This window comes from Leptonotus elevatus, chromosome 1, assembly GCF_054856555.1.
Source record: "Leptonotus elevatus isolate MCC_2025b chromosome 1, RoL_Lele_1.0, whole genome shotgun sequence".
NCBI classification, from domain to species: domain Eukaryota; kingdom Metazoa; phylum Chordata; class Actinopteri; order Syngnathiformes; family Syngnathidae; genus Leptonotus; species Leptonotus elevatus.
In genome coordinates, this window is record NC_141239.1 from 40,822,976 (window position 1) to 40,838,199 (window position 15,224).

Sequence of the window (15,224 nt, forward strand, 5' to 3'; positions counted from 1 at the left end):
AGTCGGAGAGTTTAGACTTACACCTTGACTAAGTGCGACTCTGTGTGTGTGTGTGTGGGGGGGGGGGGGGGGGTGCGTGCGTGTTGTTCATCACGCCAAGTGCCCAGGTATTTTCCAAGACTATGACCTCCGCCTAGATGGTGATCAGGTGTGTGGGTCATTCAATACAGAGAGCATCCAAGTCATGTTGCATAACTGGTTAATTATCACAATGTCTTTTATATGCAAAGTTATAAGGTTAAATCTGACTTTAACACACCTACATAATATTGTCATAATCATCTCACGATATTTTAAAAGCAGCACATCTGGTAAAAAAAAGTCGGGTTGATTTCCATTTGTGCAGTTCTAGCACCCTCTGGTGGCTATTATTATTATTTTTTTAGTGCCGTTTAATTTTCACAAGGCATTTTTTGACCTTTCTATGTTTAAAATCCATGTTAATGGTCAGATGAAAGGGAATGTAATATGCTTGTGAACCAAGTCAATATGTGGAGGAACTCGTGCGTGCATTAGCAAGTAAGTGCCTCAATATTAAGTGTTATTAGAGATTGTAGCTTGTTTATATGCATTGCTGTTATGCACAAAAGCACAAGTTTGTGTTTTTTAGTATGAGCTATTTATTTTATTTTTTTACAATATTGTGAACTTTTTTTTATATCGCCAACCTTCCCACAATATCATGATAATATCGCATCGTGATGTTTGGATATCATTACATCCCTATTCGCGATAAGCAAATTCTCACGTGTGGTCAACACCAAATTGGCATTGTGATGTGAAATGAAACAATAGCCAAGAAGAAACCTTAGTAAAGGTCACACTGTTGCTGGACACAAAAAGAGGCACAGCTGGTTGTGTTGAATGTTTTGTATAGCATCTCTTCCAAGTCATTAATCACAATAAAAATGCCTCAAAATGTTTGAAACGGCAATGTAGTTACCAGACAACTGATAATAGTTAGCCTAGCTTCCTCTACTTTGCATTTTCCATCCGTCTAGATGCCCTCTGGCACCATGCTGCCTCTCACAGGTCTGTCTTGGTACTACACACCTGATTTATTTGGCATGTCTTACGAAAAGGAGCACAAGATTTGTTTTCCTACATTAAATGTATTTTATGAATACTTTTTTAAATGTATATTTTACAGACATGCTCATATCCGAATATATGTTGAATGAGTTGTAGTAGTGTTGAGTGACGGCATCAGATGAGTCCATCGGCAGACTGCACTTGTGTTTACCGTATTTAGTTGCTGTTAGGTCAATAAAGTGATTGAATATGCACTATTTTTGACTATCTGTTCTAATTAGCGACAATAGGCTAAATTAAATTAGTTAATGATGTTGGCCTTATTATAGATATGCAGCGGTGTGACTTTTAAGCAAGTTAGGCCCATGACATGTCTTTAAGTGTACGATGAAATTAATGCCGCTCTGAAAACGCTATTTCGAGGGTTTTCCCCATCCTCAATGAATCTGTCCGGCTGATAGTGGATGCAGGTTCGACTGACTTTGAAAAGGCAGATTTTTCTCGCATTGCATCTCATTAGATTGTGCAGGTGTCCCTAATGAAGTGCATACTCCCAAGCGGTGCGTTATATGAGAATGCCGCTGCTTTACAGTACTTTTGCCATTAACGAGCACCAGAGGCGAGGTGGGCTGTCTCCCTATAGAATTGGTGTGTGCAGCCCTGTACTATATACGAGTGCGAATGGCCACTGGATCCAATTGTGCAGCCATGGGGAAAATTAAATTCTTATTACGTGACCCTCCTCCCTGACCTGCTCCTCCATCCTCGCCTCCCCCCTCCACAATCTCCTCCCTTCTTTTATTTCTCCCTACATTTTTTTCTACTTACAGTATATCACCTCTTTTACCGTAAACCTGCAGTATCACAAGGTGTCGGCTTGTATATGTTCTCTTTCTCTCTCGGTTACAGTTTATGATGGCCTGTCAGCAGCAAGAAAGTCAAACTGCAATCTGGAAACTGTGTCTGTCCTCTCGAGCATATAGACAGGATTTTCCCCCAGGCACATACATGCTGATTGGATTTTTCGCTGTATACTCAATACTGCAAGCAAATAATGTAGAAAGACACACAACAGAATTTAACTATTTAACTAGGCAAATTAATATCTAGGGTTAAACGCGGATCTGCTTTAATGTTGTTAAATTGGACCCATTGATCATTTGTCATCTAGGCCTCGCACCATGACAATTCCAATAAGGACAATTGTGGCTTTACTCATTTTCTGCCACCTTGAGATATGAATTTAGCATAACTGTAGGAGAAATATTACAAAGTATTAAAAGAACGGCAACATATTTTGGGCTACCGTTGATCGTTAAGCAGTACAGTTTGGGATTCAACCAAAAGATTTAGCGAAATCTCATAGTACAATTTAGGAGTAACTAGGTGACGAAAATAAAGAGCAATTTTACTCGACTGTTTTCCTTGAGCATACATTTCAACTGTTATACAGAAATTTATAAAACACCTACTTGTAACTGTAGTTTAACACGCAAGACACGTTTAAACTTGATTAAACTTTCTTTCAATGAAACATGTTGAATTGACAATAATATGCTGTCTTAAAACTTAGATTTCACTTAAATAAAAAAAAAAGTGCATAATTGCCTGAAATTAATTTTACATCTGCACAATGAATGTAAACATGTTTAAACGTTAAATAAAGTGCAGTGAACAGTTTCTGAGTGGTTCTTTTCTCCCACCGTCATCGTCTCAATGGATGGCTTCTATTTGAGTTTTCGTCCAAATTTTTTTTGGGGTGATGAAAATTTTCCGTTGACAAAATTATCACTGCTCTAGGCGCAGTCTGCTTTACACCCAAAGTTCTGCAAGGTAAGCAGACTAGAGGTAAGATATGTTGTGGTTGACGATAATGTGATGAAAGTCAAGTTGATTGATGGCATCATTGATATTTTCCTCTGCAGTTTGGCGGTACCCAACTGTTTTTGCCCCATGAACCAGTTACACGTAAAGCCATAATTGGATAGACCACAATAAAAAAATAAAAATTTATGTAAAAATAAAATAAAAAGATGAGACCAACCTTGGGCTCATTCAAGAGAAAAACGTGCATTTGTACGAAACAATCAGTGCAGTGGTGAGTTGCATTGCTAAACATCTGCCAAACTGATGACAGGAAAAAGAAAAAGAAAAAAGAAAAAGTGGGATAGATTTAAAAAGCACCTTTCAAGGGACCGATGGATGCTTAATAATCCATGCAGATAAAGTCATGGTAATAAAGATAAACATCACATACAGCAATGCACACACGGCAGGATTATTTATTCACGTTAATCTGTCAACGACTGCAGCCATCTATAGGGTTTGTGCACAGCAAATCCAAAATGGTGACACCAGATTGAGACTGTATGACATTCCATAATAATAATAATAATAATAATAATAATAAAGACCGTCATAGAATACTGTGGTTGTAACCCTTGTTCACATTTACCCACATAGTCCCAATTACTCTCACTTTTCTTGTTTAGCTGGATAATTGAATTTGCTGCCGACTTGTAATTAATAGCAAGGCTAATTTGCATAAAGTTGAACAAATTGCATACGGCACTCCACCCCTTCCCTCCCCCACATCGGAGCAGGCTGGCACAGTGCCGAGTGTAAAATGACATTGGTGCGGAATTGTGGCACGAAGAGAAAGAAGTTGGAAGTATTTGCAGACAGCAAAGGAGAGGGAGACGCACACACAGAGAGAGACAGAGCAGATGGTGCAAGGAGAAGACAAATGAGGGCCAAAACCTCCGTGCATGAAGATGAGCGTGCGCACACACACCACATTTATCTCCTCAGTCATGCATGTTGAATACTTGCACCGACGATACAAACGCTGGCTAATAGGTGGCACGCTCACAATGGGCACATAGAAGCAAGGTGCAATTGCTAACAAAAGGGAAGTGTCAGGAAAGACACTACAGTATGAGCATTCGAGCATCTACTGGCGACATATATACAATTGTTTCCAAGACACAGCAAATATACAAATGTTTATGGTCGCAACCTAAAACGTTTCGCTTAATGATGACCCTTTTTAGTTCCGTTTTTCCATTGTAATATTGCAAGCTAATTGCCGACTTTGCACATAATCACACTTTATCCTCGTAACATTAGGACTTCCTTGATTTTTATAAAATTTTTCTTGTACCCACTTGGTATTGACTTTTATTCTTCACTAGACCAGATTATTTATTTATTTTAGCTGTGATGAAACCATGTTTTGGTTTGCAACTTAAATACCACCACCTGAGTGGTCACAGGCAGTACACAGACACTTGTAGAAAAGTGGTTTCCATTTGGCATTTGTAAATGTAATCATATGGTGAGACTCACAATCATATCGCCTGCTGTGTTTAATTACCTGCGGCTGTTGATGTTGCTCAGCCTCTGCATTGACTTTCTGCCACCTGTGAGGGAACAAGAGACCCAAACATGTAATAAGTGTTCATCAGGGCAGTACTGACCTTGCGGGCAGCCATATTGGTTTGGAAGGCTAATCTAGTAAGTGCTTGATAACATGCCAATTGAAACACTCCACTTTGACAATTAGGCCAGCAAACAAATGAACTCACCTGGTGTGCAGAAGCTTCAGACTAAAGAGACAGACGGGTGGATAAGAAGTACAGCTGCCTTTTAAGGAGTCGGACATAGGATAGTATGCATTGTTTGCAAAAAAAACCGAGGCACATGATTACAACAACAATCTTTATTTCTTAAAATAGATAAGGGACATTTTATCAATAATACAGGTTAAAAAAAAAAGAACAGAAAGAATACATGAGAATATGGCAACAGGGTGGAATAAAGCAAGAATTAAACTGGCATAGATGCTCTAGATTTGATCAAATGGACTTGATATCAAAAAGAATGGGAACGTGTTTAAATGCAGGCAACGTGGCATCTCCAATAAATAAGGCACAATTGAGTGGGCCTTGTATATTATGTGAAGAAATGGACCAACAATATTCACATTTGACATGATGCATAAATACATACTCATATTAAATCACTTTTTATTAGATATTTCTTTGAATAAAAACAATGGCAGTTATGACAGAGTTAAAAATACACCAAGGTCCCGATGTCCATGTTTAACATGACGCGCGCTGTACGTGTGAGCAAAGCAGAAACACACCTTGTGGCATTAAGTGAGTAATCCAGACGTATGCGCCATTTTCCACCCTTGTCCTCGACCATTTTGGTGCACTGAACGATGATCCTGCAACACACACACACACACATACAAACACACACACACACACAGGAGGTGCCGGAGAATGCGTAAAAAGTGGACAAGATTTAAAAAGGCGGCGGATTAGTTTTGCGTGTCAGTTCCTTTTTGGCACCTGGAGTGAATCCATAAGGAGGATTGTCGGTACAATTAAAAGCTGCAGCCACTGTTGGGGACGGGGCAAATCAAAACCTCTTTTCACTCTTATCGTCCGCCGTAGTGAGTGAACGTCACTGGAAGGAAACGACGGCCTCTCTCGTCAGGCTCGTTTGTTTCAAAATCGTCAAAAGTTTTGAAGAAGACGGGACGTCTATATCTCGTGGGCGGTAAGGTGATGTTCCGGCACGCCGTTGGTGTGAGTCACCGCCGTGTTGTTCTCATTGAGGCGCCGCACGCGGTACATTTCGTAGTGGATGCTGCTGGTGATGTCCTTAATGTTTTGCATATGGGTTCTGCAAAGGTACACGCACACATGATGACATCACCCTGTGAGGGATGCGTGGAAACATGACAGCACGGAACGTTTGCTCACCTGATGAGGAGGTCCCGTAAATAGGCAAACTCGCAGTGGGCTATGTTTTCCACTATTGGAGAAAAACAAATTGTTGGTTAAATGTGACACTGACAGGTCACAAAGGAATGTTTCCCGAATTGTCCCCTTTGGGAGAGTCTGTTATTTACAATCACAAAGCCATTTGCCCACAACTACAAAAGGACTATTCGGCCAACACAGAAAATTACAAATTCCTCACATTCTTGTGTCATTTTCAGCTGAAAAATACTCATTCACCAAACAAAAATCTGGCCAGGATATGAATAAGTTTGGGCTCTTTTTTTTTTCTTCAAAAAAAAAGAAAAAAAAAAAAAAGAATAATTTTGGGCTAAATCATGCATAAAATGCCTTTAAAAAAAAAAAAAAATCAATAAATCTAGTGCTGTCATTTCATTTGAGTTGCCAACTATATCTCTGTGGCATCTTTTGCTGGTGATAAGGCAAATTGCACATGCTGCATGTGTCTACATAGCAGGAAATGAAACTTCCTTTAGGAGACATTGGGTGGAGGGACACTGCCTCCTGTGTGGAGCGATAATATAATCAAGTATGCAAGTGAAAATTACTGTTAACTAGCGCAGCTATTATTACCATTGACAGCAGCACTCCCTGTGTTTCATGAGGCCTGCGTCAGCTGCACAGCGCATGACACCCGTCTCACAATTGCATTCTTTTATTCGTCTCTGCAACCGCACCACTTTTATTCGAAAAAACTTCACAGTACAATTCACTCTGGTAAATTTGGGTAAAAACAGTATCTCTCACAATATACCAACTTCATTCTCATAACTACTATACTTGTAACATTATGTTATTCTGCCAACCGTCTTGTAATTTAAGTATTTTATCCAACTTTAATCTAATTGTAGAACTTTCTTCTCTTAACTTTGACCTTTTCCTCACTTTACTGTAGTAAATTCACTCCAAACTACTCACAACATATTAGTCATAAGTTTGAGTTTTTCCTTGTAACATTATGAAGTTACTCTCCCCATTTCCTTGTAATTTAAACAACTTTAACAATGACTTTCTCCCTTGCAATAAATAAATGTATTTCCAGTGCTACACTTATTTGTGCTTTGTTTTTGAGGAGGAGAAAAGGCCTGGAGAGGAATCTGTACCTTCAATGGTTCCCCACTTGGTTTTCCTTCCCAGCAACCTCCTGCCATTGACCTGGTACTCCTGATCGCTGCCCACAACAGCAAATGGAATCATCTCCTGCACACATGCAAAAGCACAAGATGACAAATGGCCATTCACACGCAGTTTGTGGAGCTGCTGAAAAAAAAAAAAACTTGAGATCCTCACCCTGATCTTTTCATTGATCATTCTGTCCTCTGCATCCTCGTCAAACTCTTTCTGGGGGTAAATGTCTATACCATTGGCTCGCAGCTCTTCCCTGATCTGCTCGAGTCGAACAACACATTACGATTTCAAAAGCTTTCAAGGCAAGGGATTAAAATGCACAATTTATAGATGATGTGGAATTCAAGATAAGGAGTTGTGTTACCTTCTTTTTAAAGAAATCCCTCTCCTCTAAGGTGAGTGTATCCGCTTTGGCAATAACTGGAACTATGTTGACAACCTTACTGAGACGCCTCATGAACTCCACATCAAGAGGCCGCAGACTGGGCAGATAGGAGAAACGAAAGTAAGTCAATGTGCAGTACACAGATGCTCCACCAGGGGTCAGACACATTCATGACCTAATTTGATGATGCGTGCCGCTTTGGAGGAATAGTGACCTGTTTAAGGAGCTCCTGCAGTTAATGGCAGCAGCCTGGCTAATAACTCTTTAACAGACTGCCCGCGTAAACACAACAAGCCTGCTGCACTCATGTGACGACACACAATCGCAAAGACTCAAGTGGCAAATTGACTGTGCGCATCCCAGAGAGACACGCAGATAGTTAGTCTCTTTTGTCCATCCTGTCTCTTTCCATTAGGCCAACACTGAGCAGCTGCTGGTCTGCTCATGTGACAACACCGGACAGTGCGCACGCACACCCACCAACACGTGGTGGGGGGGAGTTTGGAATTCACATTCACTCCACGCTCGAGTAGACCCAAGCCAACGTTCAACAGTATCTTCTGGTGTGACATTTGACAACATGCAGCTGTTTGAAACATTTCACAAAACTCGCATGCAGTAAACCAACACAGCTAATTACTTGACAAACACATGAGACTGCGCCAGGGTTTGTCCTGTGTTCAAAATTTCGGAGGCGGCTGCCTCCAGCCTGAGCGATATCGCTTAACAACGGGCTCCAGTTGTGTTGATTGAGCTAGGCAAGCAACGTATTTTAACCAAATCATTATGGAGGCGCTATATCAACAGCAGTGCACCGGAAAGACCTGAAGGAACAACCAAAGAAGAAATAGCTTTTTCTTTTTTCTTTTTTTAAAGGAGAAACAGATCACGGAGCAACCGTTGCACATGCGCGTTTCCTGGTTGCGAGGCAGAGGTGGCGCGCTCCAGCCATCGCCAAAGTCATAAAACACAGTCTTTATACAATAAACAATGCTGAACTATATTTACAATTTAATAGGTACCAGTAGATTAATTTTTAATGATTGTAGTAAAAATAATAATAATTGCGGGTCACAGCCAGTCCATCTAGCGCTCCAGCCAGCCGCAGCATGGAGCCTCTGCTCCCCAGACCCCTGGTCATGGCTCCAGCTTCGGGAATGGCGGCTTTTGTGGACAAATGAATGAGACTGATTGTGGTGTGTTCCATTTGAGCTTTCCATTCAGAATGAACGAGCACTCGCGGTGAGCTTGCAAGCAAAATCATGACAGCAATATTTCCTCCACGGTGGAAATGCAAAACGTTTATCGTCTGAATATATATTGTGCATTTTTGACAAGTGGGCTGGCTGGCGGGCGCCTCGGGTTGTTGGTTTATACCTGCAAATCGATTTTTCATCTACATGTGAAAGCTTCTGTGAATTTGATGGGCTGTGCTTTAAGACGTCGCCACATCATGCAACGGAAATTCATATTTAGAATACTCGTGAAATGTTATGGCAGAACCGTTTTAATGAATGAATGCTTTAACATGATAATAGTCATATTCTTATTGGAGCTATTATTATTATTGGAACATGGAATTATTATATGTTGCCTGTAAAAATGAAAGGGAGTCATTTGCAGAATACATGGCGCATGGTCAGTTCGATAACACTTGAGTAGTCACCGATATTGATACCAAATATCGATATCGCTGGTAACTAAAATTTCCCACCCAAAAATTTGAGCCAGGAAAAACCCTGCGCGCATCACCACCTAATTTATTCTGAATGCAAACCAAGCCCCCGAGCACCAAACAGTGAGGGGCTTAACCAAATGAGTGCGCGCAGTTGGATCATAACCAAATGAGTCTTCCTACAAAGGATCCGGCAAAGACAACCGTTGGGATTTTGAGCTGCTGCTGCTGGAGGGCCTGGCAGGCCCATCTTCCCTCTGTACGTTTGTCTTCTGGGATATGTTGCTAAGTGTTGAGAGGAAATGTGTGTGTGCGCTCGGAAAGCCTACGGATGTTCCACACTTATTTGCATAGGAAATGCTGACAAGCAAGGCAAGCCTCCAGGCGCATTAGCTGTGTTGTGTGTGTTTTTTTTTTTTTTTTTTAAGTGAAAGCAAGTGTGACATGCGTCACTATTAGCATGTTTATGCTTGGACATGTCCTCACCAGTGTCCAGTAGGCGGGATGAAATATATGCAGCAGTGGACTCTGGAGTCCGGGATCCTCTTCTTCCTGTTAATGTTTATCTCCTCCTGCAGATATGCCTCGTACTGGTCGTTAATAAATTTCATGATGGGCTGCCAGCTGGTCAATGGAGGGGCCACAGAAGGAAGGATGAGGGGTGACAGAGAATGTAGTCACAGGAAGGAACAAAGACATTTAGATAGATATTGTAATGAATTCAATAGGTATTTTACAGTGGAATTTGTTTTTCAAATACATAAACCTACAATAACAATGTGTCAGAAGCTGAACTGCCATGTGTTTGGCTGTATTGATATTTTTTGAGTGATGTCACCACACCACAGAAAGGTACAAGGGGAAAATTATGATGCGAACTACACAACAAAAAGTCGACATCAATAATCATTTCTCTCACTGTTCATCTATCTTTATCCTTAACATTCGTAGTTTTACAATGCAGTGATTAACTTGTGAACAAATCGAGGTTAATGTAAGAAAAAATGGAAATGTACCAGTTCTCATTGTTTATTTGATCTCCAAAGCCAGGTGTGTCAATAACCGTCAGCTTCATTCTCACTCCCTTCTCCTCGATGTCTGCACGCAAACAAACACACACAAGGTCAGCCAATGCCACGCATACATTCTTTAAGGCTTTATTGTGGCTAAAAATACAGTGGGGAATGATTTGGTCAGTGTCATGCAGAAATGCAGTAGAGGACTGTACCATGACTGATAGATTTGATTTCAATTGTCTTGGGGATCTTCTCCTGGGCAGTGGCCATCACAGACTTGCGGCTAACTTTCGACTTGAACAGCGTGTTCATCAGAGTAGACTTGCCCAGGCCACTTTGGCCTGTGAGTGAATGTAAAAAGATACAAAGGGAAGTAGAAGAGAAATGTCGATAAAAATAAATACTGTACAATTAACCTAGTCAAGAATCCCACTTTAGATGGAAAAAAAAATGAAAAAAAGTCTGGCACCCACAGGAAAAATGTGGGTATTCCCCTTCTGCAATTAGTGAGAAGTGAGCAATGTTGTATGATGTTTGTATAATAAACTTCAGACAGAAGGAAATTCAAAGTGCAGTGAAGGTGCATGCATGTGATTACGACATGATCACAGTAATAATGTGAATGAGGAACTACAGCAAGCCCTACATGTCTGGATGCTGACTACAGTTAATTGTGGCAGCACCATTTTCTGGCAGCCCTTGATTAGAGAGAAAACTAACATGGCTGAATAGCAGGATCAGACTCAAATGGACAAATTCTATGTACTCCAATTCTACGACGATCTAGTCGATTACAAGGCTCTCAAAGAGAGAACCAAGTGTTATCATTATGTTAAGATTGGGAATCATCTTAGCATTTAAGTCAAGTATGAGTCTATAAGTATAGAGGTTTTAATGTGGTGCATTGTGGAGTTTAAAATGTTAAAACTTCTTCTATATCATGCATGCTCCACCCATGGCCAGATGAGTACTGTGCCTATCAGCTTGTGTGGAGTGTTTGTGCAGTGAGGTCAATCTCATCTTGTGGACATTTAGTGTTAGCATATGACACAATTGGGATGGAAACTGAGGAAAAAAAAAAACCCAAGAGGCCGGCTTCGAGCACAGCCCAAACTCCAATTCAGACTCCATGAAAACTGAAAAAAAAAACACGGAAAGCTTATTCGAGCGCACATACTCACACGCGCACCATGCACTAGCTTGACAAAGAGTTACACTTTAGGTGGCAATCACAAGTAAAAAAGTGACAAACTCCACAATGTGCATTCTCTTTAATTAGAAAAAAAAGTATTTAGACACGCAGAAATGAACAGCATAGAGTGGAACTTTCAAAGTTGAATGCCCTGCAATTTGGAATTTAGAGGCGTCCCATGCTAACAGCACGTAATTATTATTACACTTAAAACCACCACCTGTACAGGTATGTTTATCTTTGTGTCACGCATCGGCATTTCTGAAGGCTTCTATGTGCAATTTCTGAGCAACAGAATTTCTCTCTCTCTCTTACCCACAACCATGATGTTGAGCTCAAAACCTTGCTTCATGGCCTTCCTCCGCATCTGCTCCAGGATGGCATCGATGCCGACATAACTGAAGTCCACCACCGGGCCTGTGGGTCTGTCACTGTACGACACCATGGGATCCGGCACCACCGTGTCGGTCATGGCACTGCTGGTGTAGCTAGAAATCACTTCTGGCACTAAGTAGACAAATGAAAAGATAGCAAAGTGTTCAGAATAAATATTTGTGCAGAGGAGATATGGCAGTATGTTGCAGACAGTTCAACAACAACAAAAAGACAAGAATTTCGGATCAAATAAACTTTCATTTCACATCAGTGGATTAAAATAAGCAAGGATGAGTAAATAGAAGCCGGGACCAAGATCAGTCGAGTTTTATGGAGACCATTTGGAAGATGTTCGATTTCCATTCCGCATGCAGGTCTGCACTTGGATACTGAACATGATCCAGCAAAAAAGGAACCTAGTAATCAGCCAACCTGCATAAAACATTAAATATAATCACTAGCTATGATGACACTCGTGAAAATAACAATAAAACTGCATAACCATTAGTTTAACTGTTTGAGACTGTTACGTAGCCGTCTGTCTAAAAGATGGCTGTTATCAGGTAAGCAAGGGGTCTACACACTACACACGCACACTAGAAAACACTTACACACTATGATGCAGTTTGTTATGATATTTATCAGCTAATCAGCTAACTATTTTAGTATATGGGCTTCTGTTTAAAAATATATTTCAGACCAAAACTGACATGGGGAAAAAAAACACCGGACATCATACCGCACACCAATGACTGATGTTCACTAAGTCCTCACAATGGCATTGATTTCATAGTCTATAGAATACTTGATACAGACAACAGCCTCATACTCGTTACTGTCACTTGTAGGGGTGTTAGAAAAAAATCGATTCGGCAATAGATCGCGATGTTACAGCACGCAATTCTCGAATCGATTCAATATGCCGCTGAATCGATTTTTAAACAATTTTTTTATGGAAATATTCAACAAAACGACTTACTTAGGGTTAGGATTCACACATTAACTCTTTGACTGCCATAAACGTTATAAAACGTTTAGCATAAACCTAGGGAAGGGCGCCGAGGACGTTAAAAGACGTCCCCTATGTTTTTTTTTTTTTTTTCAAAAACGGGTGCAGGAAAGCCTTGGGCAGCTGTGCTGAAAGTATCAGGCAGATATGATTAGTCAAAGACTCGTTTTGGCCCCTAGAGGGCAGCGATGACTCTCTTTGCACAAGGTTGGATGGGCCGCCCACCGTGGGCGTCAGTAGAAGACGTGAGGCGGAGCTAGAGTGTTGAGGAGACAATGGCTGATCCAAGCCACAATGGCTAGACCAAGCAACCGGTTACAAGCAGCTCACGCTTGAGCATTTTTTTCAAAGACGGAAAGCATCAATCAATACTAAAAAGCGCATTGATGTCAACGATGATGATGACAACGAGCTCTACGCCAAAGTTGGAAGCTTTGGCCTGTTACTATCACGTAGTAAGCCTCACCGGCTACGCGCGGCTAGCGCTGCTAAGGCCGGAAAACGCGCACAATAGCCGGCCGGGTACTTCTGCACAAGCGGACATTCGATCGGGCGATGGAGAGTTGGCATCGACCAATGCAGATTGATGATGATGATGATGATGACTGCGAGTTTGACGCCAAAGTTGGAAGCCTGGACGTGTTTACGATCACGTAGTAAGCCTCACCGGCTACGCGCGGCTAGCGCGGCTAGCGCTGCTAAGGCCGGAAAACGCGCACAATAGCCGGCCGGGTACTTCTGCACAAGCGGACATTCGATCGGGCGATGGAGAGTTGGCATCGACCAATGCAGATTGATGATGATGATGATGATGATGACTGCGAGTTTGACGCCAAAGTTGGAAGCCTGGACGTGTTTACGATCACGTAGTAAGCCTCACCGGCTAGCGCTGCTAACGCCGGAAAACGCGGAGCTGCACAAGCGGACATTCGATCGGACAATGAAGAGTACCCCGAGTCCAATGCATATTCATCGGAGGAGCGGGTACAGTCTGATCACGGAGAAGACACTGTTTCTGGACTACGATGCCACCATGAATGGAGTGGATAAAATGGATCAGAACATCTCCTACCAACCCGGTATAGCAACTGAAGGACACGGGGAAGCGAGACGTAACACCACCGTAACGTAACCGTAGCATGATCCTGATATTAGACTTGATGACACACTGCAGTATATACTTGCTATTCCCCGGAAAAAAACGGCCTGCAAGAAAGTGGCACACGCGAAGAGGCAATCTGTTGTGCAAATGCTGTTACGTCTCTTTGCACGCAGGAGAGTGTTACAAAAAGAAAAACTGTCGTTGAAACATCCACATATTTGTAAATAGCACCACAGTTGCACACATTTGTAAATAGTTTGCCAAATTGTTGTCAAATTGTTACACTGTTGAATGTAAATAAATGTATTTTGCTATCAAAAAACACTTTTTCATTCTTGGTGGTAGTGTTTTATAGAAGTAAAGCACTATTTAGGTGTTTGTGGCATCATTCATGGACAAAAAGAAGTGTCAAATTCACTAGAATGCATGAAATAATATCGTTTCACTAAAAGCTTGATTTCTCCGTATTTTGGTCCAACACAGGCGAAATTGGGTCAAACTAACCATTTTCTATTGTTGATTACTAAAGAACGGAATAAGGTAGAAACAAACTCTTTTTTTCTGATGAAAGATGAAAGTCCAATCTTTCATTTGGTAGTACGTGTGTTTCCATAGTCCAAACAGAACATTTTCTGTGGACCTTGAAAATCAGTCAAAATGCTTAAATCGGCTGGCACTGGCGGCATCCCTTTTCTGAAAACGTCTGGCAGTCAAAGAGTTAAGCATGGAAGAATGTTATATTAATGGAACATTAAGCCTTTATATTTTATTTCAGTGCTGTTCAAACATGAAAAAGACTGCAACCCGTTTGTTAAATGCAGTGGCTCACTTATAAGCCTGAATTTTCAGATAAATAAATACATTTTCATATAAATCTTACAGCGTACATGTACAAGTTTACTGATATGTATTTTCTAAATTTGAGTTTAAAGAAAATCGGCAATCATTAATTTATAGATTTGTATCGGGATTAATCTGTATCTAATCGAATCGACATCTATGAATCGTGTTACAAATCGAATCGCCAGGTACTAGCAATTTACACCCCTAGTCACTTGATGTGAAAGTGAAAAGCAAACTGCTTAAGCCAAGAAACCTGAGACACATGCACTCTAGCATAGTATCAGCCTTTCCTCCTTATCGCACTGAGCTGGCCCGTAGACAACATGAGCGAAGGATTTATCAGCTATTGGATTCCAGTGAAGCACAAATCCTACTCCCAGCCCGTCTCCGGACCGTCTCCCCTCTGACAGTGCAAGGAGCCAGTTTGTCTTAATCCGCTCAGTTCTGCATCACTCAGGGAGTTACATCAACACAACTGCACCAGGAGGGTCAGTGCACTTAAAACATGGAACCACATTGATGACTACAAGGAATTGGCGGTAGAATAACACTGCTGTGGAAAGTGGAGGCTAATTCAAGAGTCTTACTTTTACAACGTGCTCCTTTGCATGTCCGTGTGTCAGTCCCACCTATAGAAGCAGCTTTTCATG

General features: G+C 41.3%; 1 protein-coding gene across 5 annotated transcripts in view; it reads right to left on the reverse strand.

The window, feature by feature from the left end:
• Window positions 1–4,738: 4,738 nt before the first annotated feature.
• Window positions 4,739–15,224, reverse strand: part of septin9a (septin 9a) — a 68,637-nt gene continuing 58,151 nt past the window's right edge. For all 5 annotated transcript variants that reach the window (XM_086058149.1, XM_086058185.1, XM_086058158.1 and 2 more), the window contains 9 exons: window positions 11,561–11,752; window positions 10,266–10,394; window positions 10,054–10,135; window positions 9,524–9,661; window positions 7,342–7,459; window positions 7,140–7,235; window positions 6,953–7,049; window positions 5,811–5,862; window positions 4,739–5,730 (listed from right to left, as the gene is read on the reverse strand). In XM_086058149.1, the coding sequence (XP_085914275.1) occupies window positions 5,589–5,730; window positions 5,811–5,862; window positions 6,953–7,049; window positions 7,140–7,235; window positions 7,342–7,459; window positions 9,524–9,661; window positions 10,054–10,135; window positions 10,266–10,394; window positions 11,561–11,752 (1,046 nt within the window). In that variant the 3' untranslated portion in view covers window positions 4,739–5,588. The remainder of the gene's footprint in view (window positions 5,731–5,810; window positions 5,863–6,952; window positions 7,050–7,139; window positions 7,236–7,341; window positions 7,460–9,523; window positions 9,662–10,053; window positions 10,136–10,265; window positions 10,395–11,560; window positions 11,753–15,224) is intronic.